This window comes from Capra hircus, chromosome 7 (assembly GCF_001704415.2).
Source record: "Capra hircus breed San Clemente chromosome 7, ASM170441v1, whole genome shotgun sequence".
Taxonomy (NCBI): domain Eukaryota; kingdom Metazoa; phylum Chordata; class Mammalia; order Artiodactyla; family Bovidae; genus Capra; species Capra hircus.
This window is the reverse complement of record NC_030814.1, coordinates 107,312,019-107,336,994: the sequence shown is the minus strand read 5'-3', so window position 1 is coordinate 107,336,994 and position 24,976 is coordinate 107,312,019. Positions and strand designations below refer to the sequence as shown.

The 24,976-nt window shown below is 40.2% G+C and overlaps 1 protein-coding gene and 1 long non-coding RNA gene across 5 annotated transcripts in view; one reads left to right on the top strand and one right to left on the bottom strand.

Moving 5' to 3' along the window:
• LOC102172703 overlaps window positions 1–24,976 on the bottom strand; it is a 60,789-nt gene that overhangs the window by 23,312 nt on the left and 12,501 nt on the right. For 2 of the 4 annotated variants that reach the window (XR_001918383.1, XR_001918386.1), the window contains exons 2-3: window positions 4,751–4,812; window positions 4,136–4,353 (exon numbers count right to left, since the gene is read on the bottom strand). This is a non-coding gene — a long non-coding RNA (uncharacterized LOC102172703). Of the gene's footprint in view, window positions 1–4,135; window positions 4,354–4,750; window positions 4,813–7,596; window positions 8,010–24,976 lie in introns of those variants that run through there. The other 2 variants (XR_001918384.1, XR_001918385.1) reach the window with 2 other exon arrangements.
• LOC102172985 (small integral membrane protein 15-like) lies at window positions 8,118–8,432 on the top strand. Its single transcript, XM_005682036.3, has one exon. The coding sequence runs from the start codon at window positions 8,157–8,159 to the stop codon at window positions 8,379–8,381; it is 225 nt and encodes a 74-aa protein (XP_005682093.1). The 5' UTR covers window positions 8,118–8,156; the 3' UTR covers window positions 8,382–8,432.

The following is a 24,976-nucleotide window of genomic DNA, read 5'->3' as shown; positions in this document are numbered from 1 at the left end:
TTTCTGACAGAGGCCCTGTATCTACCAGATGTTAGGTCAGAACTCTGTCTCCTTCCCAGCCCCCTATTCCTGCTGCTCCTCACCAAAGCCAGAGGGGAAGGGGACCCAGGACAAACTTCCCAAATGAACAGCACCGACAGACCATCTCCTTAACTTTTGCTATTTAATAATTTTCCTGAAACCAATTCACTTTTAAACTTACACAGTTAGAAACAATTTTAAACCCTAGTCCAAGTGAACCAAGTGAACAACTGTTATCCCTGCCATAAAGAAAAAATGCCTGTGAAAACCCGAGAACACAAAACAAGACGGTTTATTCCAGAAAGCTCAGACAAGCCCAGTTTCAGTGAACAAAGCTCATTGGCAAGCAGAGAGCAGCGCCACCGTGCCAGCGCTGGAGTCTAGTCTGCAGGAAAGCTGAGGCCATTTAATCAGGATCAAGCCCCGTCTCAGTCTCTGGCCCTGCCTCACCTGCTCCTAGAAAAACTACCTCTGCATAGGGAAATACCCAGAAACCAGAACACTCCAAGCCTTCTATCCTGCTGCCTGGGACGGATGAGGAAGACAAACTCCCAACATCTCCCAGTCTGAACTCATCCCCCGCCAAAGAGGCCTCTCCCACCAGCTCCTCCACCCCAAAAAGTCCTGACAGGCAATGCTGGGTGCTGGGGACCAGGACTCCTAGAAATGGTGCCCAAGCACAGAAATGGCAGGGCCCTCCTCCAGCGCTCGCCCAGAGCCTGAGGACAAATCCCTTTCTTGCCTGTAACCCCACCCGATTCCACAAAGGGGTGGGAAAGCCTGCAATTTGTACAAGTATGAATGTGTAAGCGCCCTGTGGTCAGGGAGATGAGGTGCTGGGCCCATCCCCCATTACTTGGCAGTTCCTCCTGGCTCCTGCCCACCTGCTCATGGCACCTGGGAGGCCAGCCCTCCTCTGGACTAGTGACTGAGCTCAACACCCTTCTCCATTGGCACTTTTACTCTTGAAAACACCCCCACTTGCCTTTCACAGAGCAGGAGTGGCTCCTGGTCCTCAGCAAGTGTTTATCCAGTAGACTAGAGAAAATAATCCCCAAGGGGAGGGGGCGTCGGTGCAGGCAGCTGATACCGCACCTTATCCTAGCTGGAGGCAAAGCCAGGTTCAGCCACATCGCTCCCCATCCTGGGGCAGGAGACAGATGGACCCTGGTGGACAGGTACTTCAAAATAAAGATAATGGCAGGAGCAATCCAGCCTGGATTAAAAAAGAGACCACATATTTCTCATTCTTGAGGCCAAGGAGACCTCCCAAACTACACACGTGCACAATGGTTCCTCGGGGATCAGAGCAGGGAGGGGGCACCAGATCATAGTATGTTCTGTCAACGTCCAGACCCTTGTGCTAGAATCCATCATCGTTGAAAGATGAACGCACACACAGCGGAGGGCCCTGAGTCAGATCAAATATGGATTCAGACAAAGCGAAACGACTGCCAGAGGAAACCCAGAAGAACTGCCCCCATATGAGTAATTCAAACTGCCCCCAAAATGCATGGCTCCTTCCTGGGCCTGTGTCTATCCACATGTACTGTTTTCCTCCCAATAAACGCTTTACTTGTTTCCCTACTTTCCACCTCTTTGCTGAATTCCTTCTCCAAAGCAGAGAAAGAGCCAGGGCCCTGCCTCTAGCAACTAATCCCTGGGGGTCTTAGATAGGACTTAGCTCTTTCATCAATATGGCCCAGGGTCAATCCATACTCTGGGGAACTGATATCCTATTTCAAGCCACTGCTGGCCACAGCCACCCCAGAACTCCCTGAGATCACTCCCATTGTTACTGATCAGGGTTCGTGGTCTTCCTTAATGAACAGAAATTGCCAAGAGGCCAGACAAGAAATTCAGGCAAGGCTTTATCGCAACAGCAGGGTGTTAGCAAAAACAAGGAACAGATCCCCTTGCTTGCTCCCCAACAGGAGGCAAGCTGGTTCCTTTCATGGGTTGAGGGTAGGGGTATGTCCAGAGCTTGGGCAGGAGGGGTGGCTTACGTGGTCTGCCCACCCTGTTTATTGGGTTGACTGCAGCGGGGAATTAACAGTATCCTGCTTTTGCTTCTGAAACCTTGGTTTTGCTCCCTGTTTTGCTCCTGGCTCTTCAGGGGCAGTTGGGTTTTTTATCTTATCGTATCTTATTGTCCATAATTTGCCCCAACTGTGCATATATGCAGTTACTTTTAGTCCCTTATAATTTCTCTGCATTTTGTTGCTGAAGAAGATGTTTGTCCAGGTGCAAGCACTGCGGCAATGGGTCCCAGGTCCAGGAGACTCTACACCCTTATTCCTAAGGTAAAGGGATGAAGGTATCCTCTGAAACTTCTTCCTGATAAACAGGGGCCACAGACCCTCGCCTACCTGAGAGGTATATAAGTCCATCAGTGACTGTTCCAAGGGCCTGTAGGGACCTGGGCCACTTTCCACTGCTTTGGTTTAAATTCCCTGAACCATCATGAGCCTTACTTGAAATTGCTGGAGCCTAGAAGACATAAACTTAACCAAAAGCTCAAACAAACAAGGGCGAAAAGGAGAACAAAGGGCCTAGAAAGGGAGGAAATCAGTTACCATTGGGAGAGCTTCCTTAACTGTTGACTAGACAGGGGAGGCAATATCATCCTTGCCAAAATTACAATGCTATTCTGCTTGGGTTTATATTTTTGTCAATCTCAGGGTTAAAGGTTGACATGTCTCCATTTTTAGAATGGAAGGTCTGGAACTATTGGTCCAGGTCTCCTTCTTGAACCAGAAAGTCTTAGTCACAGATTTACCACAGTAGGGAAGACAACAGAGCATTCGAAAAAGTCCAGCATAAAACAGTGTGCCTGGAGGGAGAAGGCTCATGAGAGAATAAAAACGTCCCTCCATAAAGTTTTTTTTAACTTTTTAAATTAACTTTTTGACTTTTTAAATTGGAGGGTAATTGCTTTGCAATGCGGTGCTAGGTCTCTACTGTACAACAGTGTGTATCAGCTGTAAGTATACATACATCACTTCCCTCTCAAGTCTCTCTCCTACTCCACCCCCCAGAAAGTTTTCCAAGAGAACAAAGCAGAGTTTTCAATTTCCCTTCCCATACCAAATACAAGGATTGTTGGTTAACTGTATTTGCTTTGGGTTTTGAACTGCTTCTATGAGACATAAAATCTCAGCCCCATATTTTACAGGGGAATTCTTTGCATTTAAAAAAATGTAATTTTTTCCCCAGATAGCTGCATAAACATGTAAAACAACAAAACCTGTGTATGTATTGATAATGTTTCCTTCCCCTAAAGTTAAGGTTCAGTTAGGGCTATCAGTTCAGCCCTCTGGGCCAAAGTGTTGGATAGCAAAGGTTTGCTTCACAACACTAGGGGCATTCACAATACATACTCTGCTCTCCTGGCTCCATCTTTAATGAAACTGATGCCATCAACAAACCATTCTTCCTCAGACTTCTCTGTGGCCTGCTCTGTTAGAGCAGGCCTACAGCCATAAAGCTGGTCAAGGGTTTTGAGGGAGGAATATGTTAGTTTGGGGCTTTCAGCAACCCAGTATAGCTGGGTTGAAGGTGTGGCCAGTTTTGAAGGTTACCTCTGGGGAGTCATGGCTGGTATTTAATAAGGCAGCCTCCAGTTAGCCATTGGTGGCCTTTAATCATCAGGGCTCCTTTTATTGACAAGGAGCCTGGACTTGCAGTGTCTGTCCAAAGGTAAGCGTGTTAGCTTCTCCCACAATAAAGCAGTGGCAGCTACTGCCCAGAGGGAGCCAGGCCAACCTCAGGCCATGGAATCTAGTTGTTTGGAAAAACAGCCTATAGACTAAGGAACTGCTCCCAGCTTCTGTATAAGGACCCCAAAAGCTTCCCCTTACTTTTCAGCCATGTACAAGATGAATGTCCTTTTTAAATGGGGCGGTGCGCTCACCCCTTCTTACAAGAACACAAGGATCACAACTAACTGCTGAATAACCACTGATAAAACAACACCAGAACATACCAAAAAAGATACCCTACCTCCAAAGATAAAGCAAAAGCCACAGTGAAACGGCAGGAGAGGCATAATCACAGTAAAATCAAATCTCATACCCACCAGGAGGGCAACCCACAATCTGGAAAACAATTGTACCTCAGAAGTTCTCCCACTGGAATGAAAGTTTTGAACACCACATCAGGCTTCCCAGCCGGTTGCGGGGGTGGGTGCAGTGTCTGTCAACAGGAAGAGGAATCCCTAGAGAATCTGGCTTTGACATTCAGTGGGATTTGATTGCAGGACTTCCACAGGACTGGAGAAAACAGAAACTTCACTCTTGGAGGACACACATACAGTCTCAGGCACATCAGGATCTAAGGGGAAAAGGTAGTGACCACATAAGAGAATGGGCCAGTCCTACCTGCGAGTATTGGAGAGTCTCTTGCAGAGACAAGGGGTAGCTGTGGCTCACTGTGGGGACAGATACACTGGCAGCAGCAGTTCTGGAAAGTACTAATTGGCATGAACCCTCCAGGAGGCCACCATTTGCCCACAAAACAGCCTGAGGGCTCCAGTACTGCACTGCCTCAGGCCAAACCAATAGGAAGGGAACACAGCCCCACCCATCAGCAGACAGAGATTAAAGTTTTATGGAGCACAGCCCTGCCAACCAATACAGAGATTAAAGTTTTATGGAGCACAGCCCTGCCAACCAATGTGATAAGACATAGCCCTACCATCAGTCCACCCCACCTGGGAGCTTGCACAAACCTCTTTCGTAGCCTCATCCATCAGAGATCAGACAGCAGATGGAAGAACCTCAGTTTTGCAGTCTGCAGGAGGGAAACCACAATCACAGAAAGTAAGACAAAATGAAATGGCAGAGGAATACGTCCCAGATGAAGGAAAAAGATAAAACCCCAGAAAAACAACTAAATGAAGTAGAGTTAAGCAATCTTCCAGAAAAAGAATTCAGAATAATGATAGTGAAAAAGACTCAAGATCTCAGAAAAAGGACAGAGATAAGAATTGAGAACGTGTAAGAAATGTTTAACAAAGACCTAGAAGAATTAAAGAACAAACAAAGATGAACAATACAATAACTGAAATGAAAAATACACTAGAGGGAATTAATAGCAAAATAACTGAGGCAGAAGAACAGATAAGTAACCTGGAAGACAGCGTGGTAGAAATCACAGCCACAGAACAGAATAAAGGAAAAAGAATGGAAAGAAACAGAGACAGTCTAAGAGACCTCTCGGGCAACATTAAACACACCAACATTTGCATTATAGGAATCCCAGAAAGAGAAGAGAGAGAGAGAGAAGAGACCTGGGAAATTATTTGAAGAAATAATGGCTGAAAACTTCCCTAACATGGGAAAGGAAACAGTCAGCCAAGTCCAGGAAGTGCAGAAAGTCACAGGCAGGATAAACCCAAGGAGGAACATGCTGAGACATGTAGCAACCAAACAGAAAAAAAAAAAAAAATTATAGAAAAGAAAAAATATTAAAAGCAATAAGGGAAAAATTAACAAATAACATACAAGGGAACTCCCATAAGGTTATCATCAGGTTTTCCAGCAGAAATTTTGTAGGCCAGAAAGGACTGGCATGATATATTTAAAATGATGAAAGTGAAGAACCTACAACTAAGAATACTCCACCCAGCAAGGCCCTCATTCAGATTTGACAGGGAAATTCTATTTTTACAGCCAAACAAAGGCTAAGAGAATTCAGCACCACCAGACCAGCTTTGCAATAAATGCTAAAGAAACTTCTCAAGGTGGGAAAGAAACCAGCAACTTAAAATAACCTTGTACATATACAGACTGCTATATCAAACCATCATGGCAACAGCTAACCCCAAAACTACAAGAGATACACATACAAAAAAGAAAAAAACAAACAAAACATTAAAGATGGTCATCAAACCACAAAAGAACGAAAGAGGAAAGGACTAAAAAAGACCTATAAAAAAACACAAAATAATTAAGAAAATGGCAATAGGAACATACGTATCAATAATTACCTTAAATGTAAATGGATTAAATGCATGAGACAAAAGACACAGACTGGCTGAACAGATACAAAAACAACACCCATATATATGCTGTCTACAAGAGACCAATTTCAGACCTAGGGACACATACTGATTAAAAGTGACGAGATGGAAGAAGGTATTCCATGCAAATGGAAATCAAAACAAAGGTGGAATAACAATATTCATTTCAGATAAAATAGACTTTAAAATAAGACTGTTACAGAAGACAAGTATGCTACATAATGATCAAGAGATCAATCCAAGAAGATAAAACAATTTTAAGTACCTATGAACCCAACACAAGAGTACCTCAATATATAAGGCAAATACTAACCACCATTAAGGGAGAAATTGACAGAAACACAATAATAGTGGGAGACTTTAGCGCACCACTTTCATCAATGGACATATCATCCAGACAGAAAAATCAATAAGGAAACATAGGCCTTCCTTAAATCAGATCAGATGGACTTGATATTTATAAAGCATTCCATCCAAAAGCAGCAGAAGACACATTCTTCTTGCGTATACATTGAACATTCTCCAGGACTGACCACATGTTGGGCCACAAAGTGAGCCTCAATAAATTTAAGAAAACTGAAATATCAATTCTCTTTTTTTGACCACAACACTATGAGATTAGAAATAGAAGTAGATTACAAGACAAAAACTGTAAAAAACACAAACAGTGGAGTTTAGTGGAGGCTAAACAATATGCTACTGAACAACTAATAGGTCCCTGAAGAAATCATAGAGGAAATAAAAAAATGCCTAGAGACAAGCAAAAATGGAAGCACAATGACCCAAAATCTATGGGATGAATCTCCACATGTCACATGACATCACCAAAAACAAACTAAAAAAAAAAAACAGAAAACCAATCAAGCAAACAAAACCTATGGGATATAGCAAGAGCAGTTGAAAGAGGGAAGGTTATAGCAATGCAATCTTCAGAAAACAAGAAAAATCTCAAATAGATGACCTAAACTTATACCTAAAGCAACTAGAGAAATAACAAATAAAACCTAAAGTTAGTAGAAGGAAGAAATCATGGATTGGAGCAGAAATAAAATGAAATAGAGATGAAGTAAACAACAGAAAAGATCAATGAAATAACAGCTAGTTCTTTGAAAAAATAAAATTTATAAACCTTTAGCCAGATTCATCAAGAAAAAAGGGAGAGAGCTTCAAACAATAAAATTTTGAAAAAAGAGAAGTTACAACTGACTCTACAGGAATACAAAGGGTTATAAGAGACTAGGACAAGTAACTGTATGCCAATAAAATGGACAACCTGGAAGAAATTGACACAATTCTTAGAAAGGTATAGTCTCCCAAGACAGAACCAGGAAGAAACTGAAAATATGAACAGACCAATCACAAGCATTGAAATTGAAACCATGATGAAAAACTCTCAACAAACCAGGGCCCGACGGCTGTGAAGGCAAAGTCTATTAAACATTTTAGAGAGTTATCACCTATCCTTCTACAACTGTTCCAAAAAATCGCAGAGGAAAGTAAACTCCTGAACTTGACTATGAGGCCACCATTACCCTTATGCTGTCCGAACCCACCATGGCCCGTGAGATGTAGAGGGGCGGGTGGAAGCCGGCGCGGCTGTTTCGCCCCGGTGCTCAGCGGAGATGGCCAGGGCGCGGCGCCGGCAGCCCAGGGTGTGGTGGGGACGACCGCTGGTTCCCGGGGACCGCCGGCTGTCCGAGCCCCGCAGCCAGCCGGTGCTCGCCCGTGTGCAGGGTCAGGGAAGCGAGGCCGCAGTGGTGCGGGTGAGGAAGGAAGAGCGAGCGAGGGGAACACACAAGGAAGGGAAAGTGCGGCTGGCTGTGAGGCGCCCTCAGCTTCAGGTGCCACGCGGGTCTGGTCCGAAGATCAAGGCTGGTCAATTCTTTTCGGAAGGAAGAAGAATAATATTTATTCCTTGGTGTGGAGGGCGCTTGCACTCGGGGTCCAAAATTGAGGTGCATGGGAGTATACAGAATTCAAGCCGCCTCCCAGAACTGTATTGGTAGAGTTAAGGAAAAAGACAGCCCAACCAAAGGTCATCTGAAATTGTGACTGGCTGCTAATCCCAGGACGAAATTATAGATCACTACTCAAGCATAAGGCCCCCACAGAGATGTTTCATTTAAAGGCTCGGGCTGAGTATGTTGTGGAATGGGCTGCAAAGGACCCAAATGGCTTCCTTACAACAGTTATTTTGGCTCTGACTCCACTGTTTCTAGCAAGTGCTGTGCCGCCTTGGAAATTGGCCAGGATGATTGAGGCCAGGGAAAAGGAGCAAAAGAAGAAGCAAAAACGTCAAGAAAATATTGCAAAAGCTAAACGACTGAAAAAGGATTGAAGGAATGTACAGGCTGTGTGTCCAGAGGAAAATTGTTCGGAAAATTATCCATCTTTGAAAGGACCCATTAAGGTTTCTTTTTGGATCTTATGATGGTATTACTAAATGAAGTAATATGAGTGCTTCTGAGTATATGGAGGAATCACATTAGTTTTCACCTGTACTGTAGCAACTTTTTGGCTTCTGTATAGAAGTCTGTTGACAGTTACTGTAATTGACATTTATTATGCTACAAGTTCTTATAACTGACTTTCATTTGCCTTTTTGCAGCTTTTGTATAAATACTAAAATGAAAACATCCTGTGGAGAAAAGTTGCTTTAGATTATGAACTCTATTCAAATAATGACTTCAAATGGGGTCCTGTTCTGGACAAAGGAGATTAAGAATGTAAAAATCAGAATTGTTCTGAGCAGAAAAGCGTGGTTTGGCTTAAAAGATATATGGTGTGTTACATCTCATCATTTATTACTTATTTCTTGGAATAAAATCATTTCTGGTTTCCTCAAAGCAAAATATTATTCAATGAGTGCTTCTATTTTCTGTATTATTCTCATTTTTGCTTTTGAGATACTGGTAATTACCAGATACTCTGCATTTTAAAAAATCTAATTTTATAAAGAATTATCTTGTTATCTTGACTATGTAGAATACCACCTACTGGATATAATAATTTTTGTACTTATGAACATTGCCATATTCTTAGAGATTACTTGAGTAGAGTAATACTATGATTTAAAGCTTAAGAGGAAAAATGCCAAGGCTTGTGGTACCTTGGAACCAGTTTATTCTCACTTGTGCTAAGCAGAATTGTGAAGTAGTTAAAATGTCTTATCAGATAATTTGCTGATTATACAGATACCACTTTTGTTTTTTATTCCATTATTTAATTCATGTGGTAGTGATGTCCTTTACTTTTTGATCAGACAGGTTCACAGTGAAAATTAAAATTTCAAATTTCTTTTAAGGAACTTTTAAAGAGTTACAGTTATGTCATATGTCATAAATGGTAAAGTCTTAACATTTGGAAAAATTGTGTTTACACTGTATTAATTGGGTGAAAAAGGTGTAAATTATGTCAAAATGAGAATGTTATAAATTAGAAATAAGGAGGTAAAGGAGATTTCCCTTTGGTTAAATAGTATAATTGAAACTTTTTACTCTTTAACATGGCTTTTTTAAATGCATGGTTGATAATTTTATTTGTTGTCAATAACTAATGGCTTATTCATGTTTTCCTCACCTCTAATTAAGAATTTTAAATTGCAAAAAATTGTCCAATAATTTTAATTTTAAAATGAAACTAAATATTGAAATAGTTCGATATTTTTAAAAAACAAACCTAGACCAAGATATCACCAAAAAAACAGGAAAATTACAGGCCAATATCACTGATGAACATAGACGCAAAAATCCTCAACAAAACACTTAGCAATAGGAGTCCAAAAATTCATTAAATAGGATCATACACCATGACCATGGGGGATTTATCCTAGGGATGCAGGGATTTCTCAGTATCTGCAGATCAACAGTGTGATATACCACATCAACAAACTGAAGAATTAAAACCGCGTAATAATCTCAACTGAGGCAGAAAAAGCTTTGACAAAATTCAACACCTATTTATAAGGAAAACTCTCCCAGAAAGAGGGCATAGAGGGAAAAATATCTCAATATAATAAAAGCCACATATGACAAACCTACAGCTAACATCATCCTCACAGTGAAAAGCTGAGAGCATTTCCTCTAAGATTAGGAACAAGACAAAGATTTCCCACTCTCACCACTTTCATTCAACATAGTTTTGGAAGCCCTAGCTATGGCAATCAGAAAAGAAAAAGAAATAAAGTGAATCCAAATTGGAAAGGAAGTTAAACTGTCGCTATTTGCAGATGACATGATACTTATACATAGAAAATCCTAACGATACTAAGAAACTACTAGAACTCATCAATGAATTTGGCAAAGTTATAGATTACAAAATTAATACACAGAAATCTATTGTTTTTCTATATACTAGCAATGAAAGATTAGAAAGAGAAATTAAAGAAACAATCCCATTTACCAACACATCACAAAGAATATAATACCTAGGAATAAACCTACTGAAGGAGACAGAAGACCTGTACTTCGAAAACTATAAGACACTAGTGAAGCAAACTGAGATGACACAAATAAATGGGGAGATGCACCGTGTTCTTGGACTGGAAGAGTCAACATTGTCCAAATGACCGCACTCCCAAGGCAACCTATGGATTCAATGCAATTCCTTTCAAATTACCAACAGCATTTTTCACAGAACTAGAATTTTTAAAAAAAATTCTTAAAATTGGTATGGAGACATAAAAGACCCCGAAGAACCAAAGCAACCTCGAAAGAAAAACAGAGCTGGAGGAGTCAGGCTCCCTGACTTCAGACCACACTACAAAGCTATAGTCATCAAAATAGTATGATACTGGCACCAAAAGAGAAATATAGATCAATGGAACAAGATAGGAAGCCCAGAAATAAACCCACACACCTATGGTCAATCGATCTGTGACACTGGGGACAAGACTGTACAATTATGGAAAGACAGTTTCTTCAATAACTGGTACTCGGAAACTGGACAGCTACATGTAAAAAATTAAATTACAATATTCGAAGTTCAAAATGAGACTAAAGACCTAAATGTGAGACCAGACACTATAAAACTCTTAGAGGAAAACATAGGCAGAACACTCTTTGACATAAATTGCAGCAATATCTTTTTTTGATCTGCCTCCCAGAGTAATGGAAATAAAAAAATAACAATAAACACATGGGACATAATTAAACTCAAAAGCTTTTTCACACCAAAAGGAAACCATCAGTTCAGTTCAGTTCAGTCGCTCAGTCATGTCCGACTCTGCGACCCCATGAATCGCAGCACGCCAGGCCTCACCGTCCATACCAAACTCCAGAGTTCACTCAGACTCATGTGCATCGAGTCAGTGATGCAAGGAAACCATAAACAAAATGAAAAGACAACCCACAGAATGAGAGAAAACATTTGCAAGTGATGTGGCTGACAAAGAATTAGTCTCCAAAATTTACAACAGCTCATGCAGCTCAATATCATCAAAACAAAAACTCAATCAAAAAAATAGGCAGAAGATCTAATAGTCATTTCTCCAGAGAAGACATACAGATGGCCAGGAAGCACATGAAAAGATGTTCAACATCACTAATTATTATAGAAATGCAGAAAAAAACTACATTGAGATATCACCTCATACTAGTGAATATGGTTATTGTCAAAAAAATCCACAAATAAATGCTGGAGAGGGTGTGGAGGGAAGGGAATTCTCCTACACCACTGATGGGAATGTAAATTGGTACAGCCACTATGGAGAAAACTATGGAGGTTCCTTAAAAAACTAACATAGAGCTACCATATCATCCTGCAATCCCATTCTTGGCATACATCCAGCAACAAAAAACCCAGCACAGCCAAAATAAAATAAATAAATATTTAAAAAGAATGAAATAATGCTATTTGCAGCAACATGGACTGACCTAAGTCTACCATACTGAGTGAAGTAAGTTAGAAAAGTGAAGTATCATATGATATTGCTTATATGTGGAATCTAAAAAAAAAAAAAAAAATTTATACAAATGAACTTATTTACAAACAGACTCATAGAGAAGAAACTAGGGTGGGGAAGAGGGGAGAAGGGATAGCTAAGGAGTTTAGGAATGACATGTACACACTGCTACATTTTAAATGGTTCACCAACAAGGACCTACTGTATAACACATAGAACTCTGCTCGATATTATCAGTTTAGTTCAGTCACTCAGTCGTGTCCGACTCTTTGCGACCCCATGAATTGCAGCATGCCAGGCCTCCCTGGTCATCACCAACTCCCCGGAGTTCACTCAGACTCATGTCCATCGAGTCAGTGATGCCATCCAGCCATCTCATCCTCTGTCGTCCCCTTCTCCTCCTGCCCCCAATCCCTCCCAGCATCACAGGCTTTTCCAATGAGTCAACACTTCCCATGAGGTGGCCAAAGTACTGGAGTTTCAGCTTCAGCATCATTCCCTCCAAAGAAACCCCAGGGCTAATCTCCTTCAGAATGGACTGGTTGGATCTCCCTGCAGTCCAAGGGACTCTCAAGAGTCTTCTCCAACACCACAGTTCAAAAGCATCAATTCTTCAGTGCTCAGCTTTCTTCACAGTCCAACTCTCACATCCATACATGACCACGGAAAAACCATAGCTTTGACTAGATGGACCTTTGTTGACATGGTAATGTTTCTGCTTTTGAATATGCTGCCTGGGTTGGTCATAATTTTTCTTCGAAAGAGTAAGCGTCTTTTAATTTCATGCCTGCAGTCAACATCTGTAGTGATTTTGGAGCCCAAAATAATAAAATCTGACATTGTTTCCACTATTTCTCCATCTATTTCCCATGAAGTGAAAGGACTGGATGCATGATCTTCGTTCTCTGAATGTTGAGCTTTAAGCCAACTTTTTCACTCTCCTCTTTCACTTTCATTAAGAGGCTTATTAGTTCCTCTTCACTTTCTGCCTTAAGGCTTGTGTCATCGGCATATCTGAGGTTTTTAGTATTTCTCCCGGCAGTCTTGATTCCAGCTTGTGCTTCTTCCAGTCCAGCGTTTCTCTTGATGTACTCTGCATATAAGTTAAATAAGCAGGGTGACAATATACAGCCTTGACCTACTCCTTTTCCTATTTGGAACCAGTCTGTTGTTCCATGTCTAGTTCTAACTGTTGCTTCCTGACCTGCATACAGATTACTCAAGAGGCAGGTCAAGTGGTCTGGTATTCCCATCTCTTTCAGAAATTTCCACAGCTTATTGTGATCCACACAATCAAAGGCTTTGGCATAGTCAATAAAGCAGAAATTGATGTTTTTCTGGAACTCTCTTGCTTTTTCCATGATCTAGCGGATGTTGGCAATTTGATCTCTGGTTCCTCTGCCTTTTCTAAAACCAGCTTGAACATCAGGAAGTTCACGGTTCATGTATTGCTAAAGCCTGGCTTGGAGAATTTTAAGCATCACTTTACTAGCACATGAGATGAGTGCAATTATGCGGTAGTGTGAGCGTTCTTTGGCATTGCCTTTCTTTGGGATTGGAATGAAAACTGACCTTTTCCAGTGCTGTGGCCACTGCTGAGTTTTCCAAATTTGCTGGCATATTGACTGTGGCACTTTCACAGCATCATCTTTCAGGATTTGACATAGCTCAACTGGAATTCCATCACCTCCACTAGCTTTGTTCATAGTGATGCTTTCTAAGGACCACTTAACTTTACATTCCAGTATGTCTGGCTCTAGATGAGTGATCACACCATCGTGATTATCCGGGTCATGAAGATCTTTTTTGTACATTTCTTCTGTGTATTCTTGCCACCTCTTCTTAGTATCTTCTGCTTCTGTTAAGTCCATACCATTTCTGTCCTTTATCAAGGCCATCTTTTCATGAAATGTTCCCTTGGTATCTCTAATTTTCTTGAAGAAATCTCTAGTCTTTCCTATTCTGTTGTTTTCTTCTACTTCTTCGCGTTGATCACTGAGGAAGTCTTTCTTATCTCTTCTTGTTACTCTTTGGAACTCTGCATTCAAATGCTTAGATCTTTCCTTTTCTCCTTTGCTTTTCACTTCTCTTCTTTTCACAGCTATTTGTAAGGCCTCCCGAGACAGCCATTTTGCTTTTTTCCATTTCTTTTCCATGGGGATGGTCTTGATCCCTGTCTCCTGTACAATGTCATGAACCTCCATCCATAGTTCATCTATCAGATCTAGTCCCTTAAATCTATTTCTCACTTCCACTGTATAATCATAAGGGATTTGATTTAGGTCATACCTGAATGTTCTAGTTGTTTTCCCTACTTTTTTCAATTTCAGTCTGAGTTTGGCAATAAGGAGTTCATGATCTGAGCCACAGTCAGTTCCTGGTCTTGTTTTTATTGACTATATAGAGCTTCTCCATCTTTGGCTGCATAGAATATAATCAATCTGATTTCAGTGTTGACCATCTGGTGATGTCCATGTATAGAGTCTTCTCTTGTGTTGTTGGAAGAGGGTGTTTTTCATGGACCTGACATTTCAGGTTCCTATGCAATATTGTTCTTTACAGCATCGGACCTTTCTTCTATCACCAGTCACATCCACAGCTGGGTATTGTTTTTGCTTTGGCTCTATCCCTTAATTCTTTCTTGAGTTATTTCTCCACTGATCTCCAGTAGCATATTGGGCACCTACTGACCTGGGGAGTTCCTCTTTCAGTATCCTATCATTTTGACTTTTCATACTGTTCATGGGATTCTCAAGGCAAGAATACTGAAGTGGTTAGCCATTCCCTTCTCCAGTGGACCACATTGTGTCAGACCTCTCTACCATCCCCTCCCGTCTTGGGTGGCCCCACAGGGCATGGCTTAGTTTCACTGAGTTAGACAAGGCTGTGGTCCTAGTGTGATTATATTGACTAGTTTTCTGTGATTATGGTTTCAATGTGTCTGCCCTCTGATGCCCTCTTTCAATACCATCTTGCAATACCCTCTTACTTGGGTTTCTCTTACCTTGGACGTGGGGTATCTCTTCACTGCTGCTCTATCAAAGTGCAGCCAGTGCTCCTTATCTTGGAGGAGGGATATCTCCTCACCACAGCCCCTCCCCACGTTGAACGTGGAATAGCTCCTCTAGGCCCTCTGGCACCTGCACAGCCACCACTCCTTTGGATGTGGAGTTGCTCCTCCTGGCAGGGCAGCTGCTGAGAGTGCCAGGCTGTGACAGCACAGGAGCAGCCTAGAGGAGCTACCCCCACCGGAGGCCAGGGGCAGTGGCCTGGAAGGAACAGGATAAATGCCCATCAAACCAAGCAAAAGAAGAAGAGATAGGAAATCTATCTGATAAAGAATTCTGAATAATGAGAGCGAAAATGATCCAAAATCTTGAAAACAAAATGGAATCACAGAAAAATAGCCTGGAAACAAGGATTGAGAAGGTACAAGAAAGGTTTAACAAGGACCTAAAAGAAATTTAAAAAAAAGAGTCAATATGTAATGAATAATGCAATAAATGATATCAAAAACAATTGGAGGGAACAAATAGTAGAATAACAGAAGATAGGATTAAACAATAACAATAGAGACAGAAGATAGGATTAGTGTGGTAGAAGATAGCATTAGTGAGGTAGAAGATAGAATGGTAGAAATAAATGAAGCAGATAGGAAAAAAGAAAAACTAATTAAAAGAAATGAAGACAAGCTCAGAGACCTCTGGGACAATGTAAAACGGCCCAACATTCAAATCATAGGAGTCCCAGAAGAAGACAAAAAGAAAGACCATGAGAAAATACTTGAGGAGATAATAGTTGAAAACTTTCTTAAAATGGGAAAGGAAATAATCACCCAAGTCCAAGAAACCCAGAGAGTCCCAGACAGGATAAATCCAAGGTGAAACACCCCAAGACATATATTAATCAAATTAACAAGGATCAAACACAAAGAACAAATATTAAAAGCAACAAGGGAAAAACAACAAATAACACAAAAGGGGATTCCCATAAGGATAACAGCTGATCTTTCAAGAGAAACTTTTCAGGCCAGGAGGGAATGGCAAGACATACTTAAAGTGATGAAAGGAAATAACCTACAGCCCAGATTACTGTACCCAACAAGAATCTCATTCAAATAAGAAGGAGAAATCAAAAGCTTTACAGACAGGCAAAAGCTGAGAGAATTCAGCACCACAAAACCAGCTCTCCAACAAGTGCTAAAGGGTCTTCTCTAGACAGGAAACTCAAAAAGGGTGTTTAAACTCAAACCCAAAACAATAAAGTAAATGGCAACAGGATCATAGTTATCAATAATTACCTTAAAAGTAAATGGGTTGAATGCCCCAACCAAAAGACAAAGACTGGCTGAATGGATACAAAAACAAGACCTCTATATATGTTGTCTATAAGAGACCTACCTCAAAAAAAGCGACACATACAGACTGAAAGTGAAGGTCTGGAAAAAGATATTCCACACAAATAGAGACCAAAAGAAAGCAGGAGTAGCAATACTCAACAGATAAAACAGACTTTAAAACAAAGGCTTTGAAAAGAGACAAAGAAGGACACTACATAATGATCAAAGGATCAATCCAAGAAGAAGATATAACAATTATAAATATATATGCACCCAACATAGGAGCACCGCAATATGTAAGACAAATGCTAACAAGTATGAAAGGGGAAATTAACAATAACATAATAATAGTGGGAGACTTTAATACTCCACTCACACCTATGGATAGATCAACTAAACAGAAAATTAACAAGGAAACACAAACTTTAAATGATACAATAGACCAGTTAGAACTAATTGATATCTATAGGACATTTCACCCCAAAACAATGAATTTCACCTTTTTCTCAAGTGCACACGGAACTGTCTCTAGGATAGATCACATCCTGGGCCATAAATGTAGCCTCAGTAAATTCAAAAAAATTGAAATCATTCCAAGCATCTTTTCTGACCACAATGCAGGTAAGATTAGATCTCAATTACAGGAGAAAAACTTATTAAAAATTCCCAACATATGGAGGCTGAAACAACACGCTGCTGATAACCAACAAATCACAGAAGAAATCAAAAAAGAAATCAAAATGCATAGAAACATGAATGAAAATGAAAACACAACAACCCAAAACCTGTGGGACACTGTAAAAACAGTGCTAAGGGGAAAGGTTCATAGCAATACAAGCATACCTCAAGAAACAAGAAAAACAGTCAAATAAATAACCTAACTCTACACCTAAAGCAACTAGAAAAGGAAGAAATGAAGAACCCCAGGGTTAGTAGAAGGAAAGAAATCTTAAAAATGAGGGCAGAAATAAATGCAAAAGAAACAAAAGAGACCATAGCCAAAATCAACAAAGCCAAAAGCTGGTTCTTTGAAAGGATAAATAAAATTGACAAACCATTAGTCCAGACTCATCAAGAAACAAAGAGAGAAAAATCAAATCAATAAAATTAGAAATGAAATGGAGAGATCACAACAGGACAACACAGAAATACAAAGGATCATAAGAGACTACTATCAGCAATTATATGCCAATAAAATGGACAACATGGAAAAAATGGACAAATTCTTAGAAAAGTACAATTGAACCAGGAAGAAATAGAAAATCTTAACAGACCCATTACAAGCATGGAAATTGAAACTATAATCAGAAATCTTCCAGCAAACAAAAGCCCAAGGTCCAGACAGCTTCACAGCTGAATTCTACCAAAAATTTAGAGAAGAGCTAACACCTATCCTCCTCAAACTCTTCCAGAAAATTGCAGAGGAAGGTCAACTTCCAAACTCATTCTACGAGGCCGCCATCACCCTAATACCAAAACCTGACAAAGATGCCACAAAAAAAGAAAACTACAGGCCAATATCACTGATGAACATAGATACAAAACTCCTTAACAAAATTCTAGCAATCAGAATCCAACAACACATTAAAAAGATCATACACCATGACCAAGTGGGCTTTATCCCAGGGATGCAAGGATTCTTCAATATCCGCAAATCAATCAATATAATACACCACATTAAACAAATTGAAAAATAAAAGCCATATGATTATCTCAATAGATGCAGAGAAAGCCTTTGACAAAATTCAACATTCATTTATGATAAAAACCCTCCAGAAAGCAGGAATAGAAGGAACATACCTCAACATAATAAAAGCTATATATGACAAACCCACAGCAAACATTATCCTCAATGGTGAAAAATTGAAAGCATTTCCCCTAAAGTCAGGAACAAGACAAGGGTGCCCACTTTCACCACTACTATTCAACATAGTTCTGGAAGTTTCGGCCACAGCAATCAGAGCAGAAAAAGAAATAAAAGGAATCCAAATTGGAAAAGAAGAAGTAAAACTCTCACTGTTTGCAGATGACATGATCCTCTACATGGAAAACCCTAAAGAGTCCACCAGAAAATTACTAGAGCTAATCAATGAATATAGTAAAGTTGCAGGATATAAAATCAACACACAAAAATCCCTTGCATTCCTATACACTAATAATGAGAAAATGAAAGAGAAATTAAGAAAAAAATTCCATTCACCATTGCAACAAAACGAATAAAATACTTAGGAATATATCTACCTAAAGAAACTAAAGACCTATATATAGAAAACTATAAAACACTGGTGAAAGAAATCAAAGAGGACACTAATAGATGGTGAAATATACCATGTTCATGGATCAGAAGAATCAATATAGTGAAAATGAGTGTATTACCCAAAGGAATCTATAGATTCAATGCAATCCCTATCAAGCTACCAACGGTATTTTTCACAGAGCTAGAACAAATAATTTCACAATTTGTATGGAAATACAAAAAAACCGCGAATAGCCAAAGCAATCTTGAGAAACAAGAATGGAACTGGAGGAATCAACCTGCCTGACTTCAGGCTCTACTACAAAGCCACAGTCATCAAGACAGTATGGTACTGGCACAAAGACAGAAATATAGATCAATGGAACAAAATAGAAAAGCCCAGAGACAAATCCACACACCTATGGACAACTTATCTTTGACAAAGGAGGCAAGAATATACAGTGGATTAAACACAATCTCTTTAACAAGTGGTGCTGGGAAAACTGGTCAACCACTAGTAAAAGAATGAAACTAGAACACTTTCTAAACACCAGACACAAAAATAAACTCAAAATGGATTAAAGATCTAAACGTAAGACCAGAAACTATAAAACTCCTAGAGGAGAACATAGGCAAAACACTCTCTGACATACATCACAGCAGGATCCTCTATGACCCACCTCCCAGAATACTGGAAATAAAAGCAAAAATAAACAAATGGGACCTAATTAAACTTAAAGCCTTCTGCAAAACAAAGGAAAGTATAAGCAAGGTGAAAAGACAGCCTTCAGAATGGGAGAAAATAATAGCAAATGAAGCAGCTGACAAACAACTAATCTCAAAAATATATAAGCAACTCCTGCAGCTCAATTCCAGAAAAATAAATGACCCAATCAAAAAATGGGCCAAAGAACTAAACAGACATTTCTCCAAAGAAGACATACAGATGGCTAACAAACACACGAAAAAATGGTCAACATCACTCATTATCAGAGAAATGCAAATCAAAACTACATTGAGGTACCATTTCATGCCAGTCAGAATGGCTGCGATCCAAAAGTCTACAAGCAATAAATGCTGGAGAGGGTGTGGAGAAAAGGGAACCCTCTTACACTATTGGTGGGAATGCGAACTAGTACAGCCACTATGGAGAACAGTGTGGAGATTCCTTAAAAAACTGGAAAACAGAACTGCATATGACCCAGCAATCCCCACTTCTGGGCAAACACACCAAGGAAATCAGAATTGAAAGATATATGTGTACCCCAATGTTCATCGCAGCACTGTTTCTAACAGCCAGGACATGGAAGCAACCTAGATATCAATCAGCAGATGAATGGATAAGAAAGCTGTGGTACACATACACAATGGAGTATTACTCAGCCATTAAAAAGAATACATTTGAATCAGTTCTAATGAGGTGGATGAAACTGGAGCCTATTATACAGAGTGAAGTAAGCCAGAAAGAAAAACACCAATAGAGTATACTAACGCATATATATATGGAATTTAGAAAGATGGTAACGATAACCCTGTATACGAGACAGCAAAAGAGACACAGATGTATAGAACAGTCTTTTGGATTCTGTGGGAGAGGGAGAGGGTGGGATGATTTAGGAGAATGGCATTGAAACATGTATAATATCATAAATGAAACGAATCGCCAGTCCAGGTTCGATGCATGATACTGGATGCTTGGGGCTGGTGCACTGAGATGACCCAGAGGGATGGTACGGGAAGGGAGGAGGGAGGGGGATTCAGGATGGGGAACACGTGTATACCTGTGGCAGATTCTTATTGATGTATGGCAAAACCAATACAAATATTGTAAAGTAATTACCCTCCAATTAAAATAAATTTCTATTAAAAAAAACCTGAATTCCTAGAGGCGGGAGTATTCCTATAGGGGATTTTTGGACAAAGAGTAAGGTAAGACATTAGACAGCAGAAGAACCCCAAACCCTCTCCCCTATTTGTTTGGTGGCTATCATAAAATTGAGAAGAGTCTGATGATTCCATCCATCTAACATAGGCAACAGCGAGTCTGGACAGTGTTTCCCATGTAATTTAACGCACTAGTACTGCTGCTGCTGCTGCTGCTGCTAAGTCGCTTCAGTCGTGTCCAACTCTCTGCAACCCCACAGACAGCAGCCCACCAGGCTCCCCCGTCCCTGGGATTCTCCAGGCAAGAACACTGGAGTGGGTTGCCATTTCCTTCTCCAGTGCATTAAGTGAAAAGTGAGAGTGAAGTCGCTCAGTCATGTCTGACTGTTAGCGACCCCATGGAGTAGTTTAGGACCTCTCTTTGGGATGCTCCTGGGTCCCTTTAAAGCACCCCAAAGTCAGCTGAAGATCAAAAGAACTTTAATTTGAATTTCACATTTGGGAAGCCTGTCAAAAATTTCACAAAGCTTTCATGGCTACGCTATGCAGTTTGTGAAATCTTCTCTGATCAGGGATCAAGCCCGTGTCCCCTGCAGCACAGGCACAGAGCCCTCACCACAGGACTGCCAGGAGCTCCCTTCAGAAAGTTTTCAAACACTTGGTTATATAGGATCATAAGTCGCTGTGAAACAATGAGGTAAGGTGGAAAAAATATTTCAAGACTAAATAGGGATTATGTAAAGGCACCCACTCCGGTATTCTTGGGCTTCCCTGGTGGCTCAGCTGGTAAAGAATCTGCCTGTAATGCAGGTGACCTGGATTCAATCCCCGGGTTGGGAAGCTCCGCTGGAGAAGGGAAAGGCCACCCACTCCAGTATTCTGGCCTGGAGAATTCAAGCGACTCAGTCCATGGGGTCGCAAAGGGTCGGAGAGGACTGAGCGACTTTCACTTCACTTCAAAGGCACAGAAACTCATACCTTTTATCAAAAGCAGCATTCCAGGAAAACTCTGTTCTCCTGTGAGACAGAGAAGCAAATCCAGTTCTGTATCAGCCTACTATTAATAAAATCCATTTCCCTGATTAAATTTAATCCAACCTTAGAAAATCCTGACCAAATCCAAGACTTATCAGAATGTTCCTTTTTCTGCAAACTTTTTGCAACTTTCTGTAGCCATGTTATTTTGTCACTTATTTTCTTTTAAAATTTATTTTAATTGAAGGATAATTGCTTTACAATATTGTGTTGGTTTCTGCCATACATCAACATGAATCAGCCATAGGTATACGTATGTTTCCTCACTCCTGAATCTCCCTCCCACCTCGCCCACCCTCTAGGTTGTCACAGATTCCCGGTTTGAGTTCCCTGAATCATAGAACAAATTCCCACTGGCTATCCACTGCAAGGAGATCCAGCCAGTCAATCCTAAAGGAAATCAGTCCTGAATATTCATTGGAAGGACTGATGCTGAAGTGGAAACTCCAAAACTTTGGCCACCTGATGCGAAGAACTGACTCATTGTAAAAGACCCTGAGGCCGGGTAAGACTGAAGGCAGGAGAAGGGGACAACTGAGGATGAGATGGTTGCTTGGCATGACTGACTCGAGGGACATGAGTTTGAGTAAGCTCTGGGAGTTGGTGATGGACAGGGTGGCCTGGCGTGCTGCAGTCCACGGTGTTGCAGAGTCGGACACAACTGAGCACCTGAACTGAACGGATCCACTTTACATACGGCAGTGTAATGCATTTCCACGCTACTGCCTACATTTGTCCCACTCTCTCCTTCCCGTCTCCCCATGTCCGTAAGTTTGTTCTCTATGTCTGCACCTCCACTGCTGACCTGCAAATAAGTTCATCAATACCATATTTCTAGATTCCATATATACTCATTAAAATATTATCTTTTTCTCTTTCTGACTTACTTCACTCTGTATAATAGGCTCTAGGTTCATCCACCTTATTTGCACTGACTCAAATGTGTTCTTTTTTATGGCTGGGTAATATGGCTAGTACACATAATATTGTGTATATACATATACACCACAGCTTCTTTATTCATTCATCTGTAAGTGGACATCTAAGTTGCTTCCATGCACTAGCTATTGTAAACAGTGCTGCAATGAACATTGGGATCCATGTTTTATTCAGTTATGGTTTTCTTAGGGTATATGTCCAGTAAGAGGACTGTTGGATCAAATGGCAGTGTTATTCCCCGTTTTTAAAGGAATCTCCATAGTGTCTTCCATAGTGGTTGTATCGATATACCTTCCCACCAACAGTGCAAGAGGGTTCCCTTTTCTCCACACCCTCTCCAGCATTTATTGTTTGTAGATTTTTTGATGACGGACATTCTGATCAGTGTGAGGGGTATTTCATTGTAGTTTTGACTTGCATTTCTCTAATAATGAGTGATGCTGAGCATATTTTCATGTGTTTATTACCCATCTGTATGTCTTCTTTGGAGAAATGTCTGTTTAGATTTTTGCCCACTTTCTGATTGGGTTGTTTGCTTTTCTGGTATTGAGTTGCATGAGCAGCTTGTGTATTTTAGAAATCAATCTTGTCAGTTGCTTCATTTTCTATTATTTTCTACTATTCTGAGGGTCATCTTTTCACCTTACTTATAGTTTCTTTTGCTGTGCAAAGCCTCTGCGTTTAATTAGGTCTCACTTGTTTACTTCCATCACTCTAGGAAGTGGGTCATAGAGAAGCTCGCTATGATGTATGTCATAGTGTTCTGCCTATGTTTTCCTCTGAGAGTTTTATAGTTTCTGGCCTTACATTTAGGTCTTTAATCCATTTTTAGTTTATTTCTGTTTATGGTGTTAGGAAGTGTTCCAATTTCATTGTTTTACATGTAGCTGTCCAGTTCTCCCTGCACCACTTATTGAAGAGGCTATCTTTGCGCCATTGTATATTCCTGCCCCCTTTGTAAAAAACAAAGTACCCATAGGGGTGTGGGTTTATCTCTGGGCTCTCTATCTTGTTCCTTTGGTCTATATTTCTGTTTTTGTACCAGTACCATACTGTCATGATGACTATAGCTTTGTAGTATAGTCTGAAGTTAGGAAGGTTGATTCTTCAGCTCCATTTTTTTTTTAATTGGAGGCGAATTAATTTACAGTATTGTGGTGGTTTTGGCCATACATTGACATGAATCAGCCATGGGTGTACATATGTCCCCCCATCCTAAACCCCCCTCCCACCTCCCTCCCTACCCAATCTCTTGGGTTGTCCCAGAGAACCGGTTTTGAGTGCCCTGCTTCATGCATCAAACTTGCACTGGTCATCTATTTTACATATGATAATATACATGTTTCAATGCTATTCTCTAATCACCCCACCCTCGCCTTCTCCCACAGAGTCCAAAAGTCTGTTCTTTACATCTGTGTCTCTTTTCTCCAGCTCCATTCTTCTTTCTCAAGATTACTTTGGCTATTCAGGGTCTCTTGTGTTTCCATATAAACTGTGAAATTTTTCTTTCTAGTTCTTTGAAAAATGCCATTGGTAATTTGATAGTGATTGCAATGAATCTGTAGATTGCATTTGGTAGTATAATCACAATGTTGATTCTTCCAACTCAGGAACATGGACTATCTCTCCATCTGTTTATGTCATCTTGATTTCTTTTATCAGTGTTTTATAGTTTTCTGCATACAGCTCTTTTGTCTCCTTAGGGTAGGTTTATTTCTAGATATTTTATTCCTTTTGTTGCAATGGTAAATGGGATTGGTTCCTTAATTTCTTTTTCTGATTTTTCATTGTTAGTGTATAGGAACAAGTGATCTATGTATTCATTTTGTATCCTGTGACTTTACTAGATTCACTGATTAGCTCTAGTAATTTTCTGATAATGTCTTTAGGGTTTTCTATGTATAGTATCTTATCAGCAAACAGTGAGAGTTTTACTTCTTTTCTGTTAAGAAGCTTTACTTCTTTTCTTTTCTTTAATCTTGTTCTGGATTCCTTTTACTTCTTTTTCTTCTCTGATTGCCATAGTTAGGACTTGCGGAACTCTGTTGAGTAACAGTGGCAAGAGTGTGCACCCTTGTCTTGTTCCTGAACTTAGAAAGAATGCTTTCAGTTTTACACCATTGAGAATAATGTTTGCTGTAGGTTTACCATATATGGGCTTTATTATGTTGAGATTTTGGGTCATCATGGTTCCTTTTTGCCCATTTTTGAAGTTTTTATCATAAATGGGTACTGAATTTTGTCAAAATCTTTTTCTGCATCTATTGAAATTATCATGTGAGTTTTATCTTTCAATTTGTAATATGGTATATATCACATTGATTAATTTGCATATATGGAGGAATCCTTGCATCCCTGAGATAAACCGGACTTGACCATGGTGCATGATCTTTTTAATGTGTTGTTGAATTCTGTTTGCTAGAATTTTGTTAAGGATTTTTGCATCTATGTTCATCAGTGATACTGGCCTGTATTTTCTTTTTTTTGTGCTGTCTTTAATCTGGTTTCAGGATCAGGGTGATTGTGGCCTCACAAAATGTGAGTTTGGAAGTGTTCCTTCCTCTATAATGCTTTGAAAGAGTTTAAGAATGATAGGCC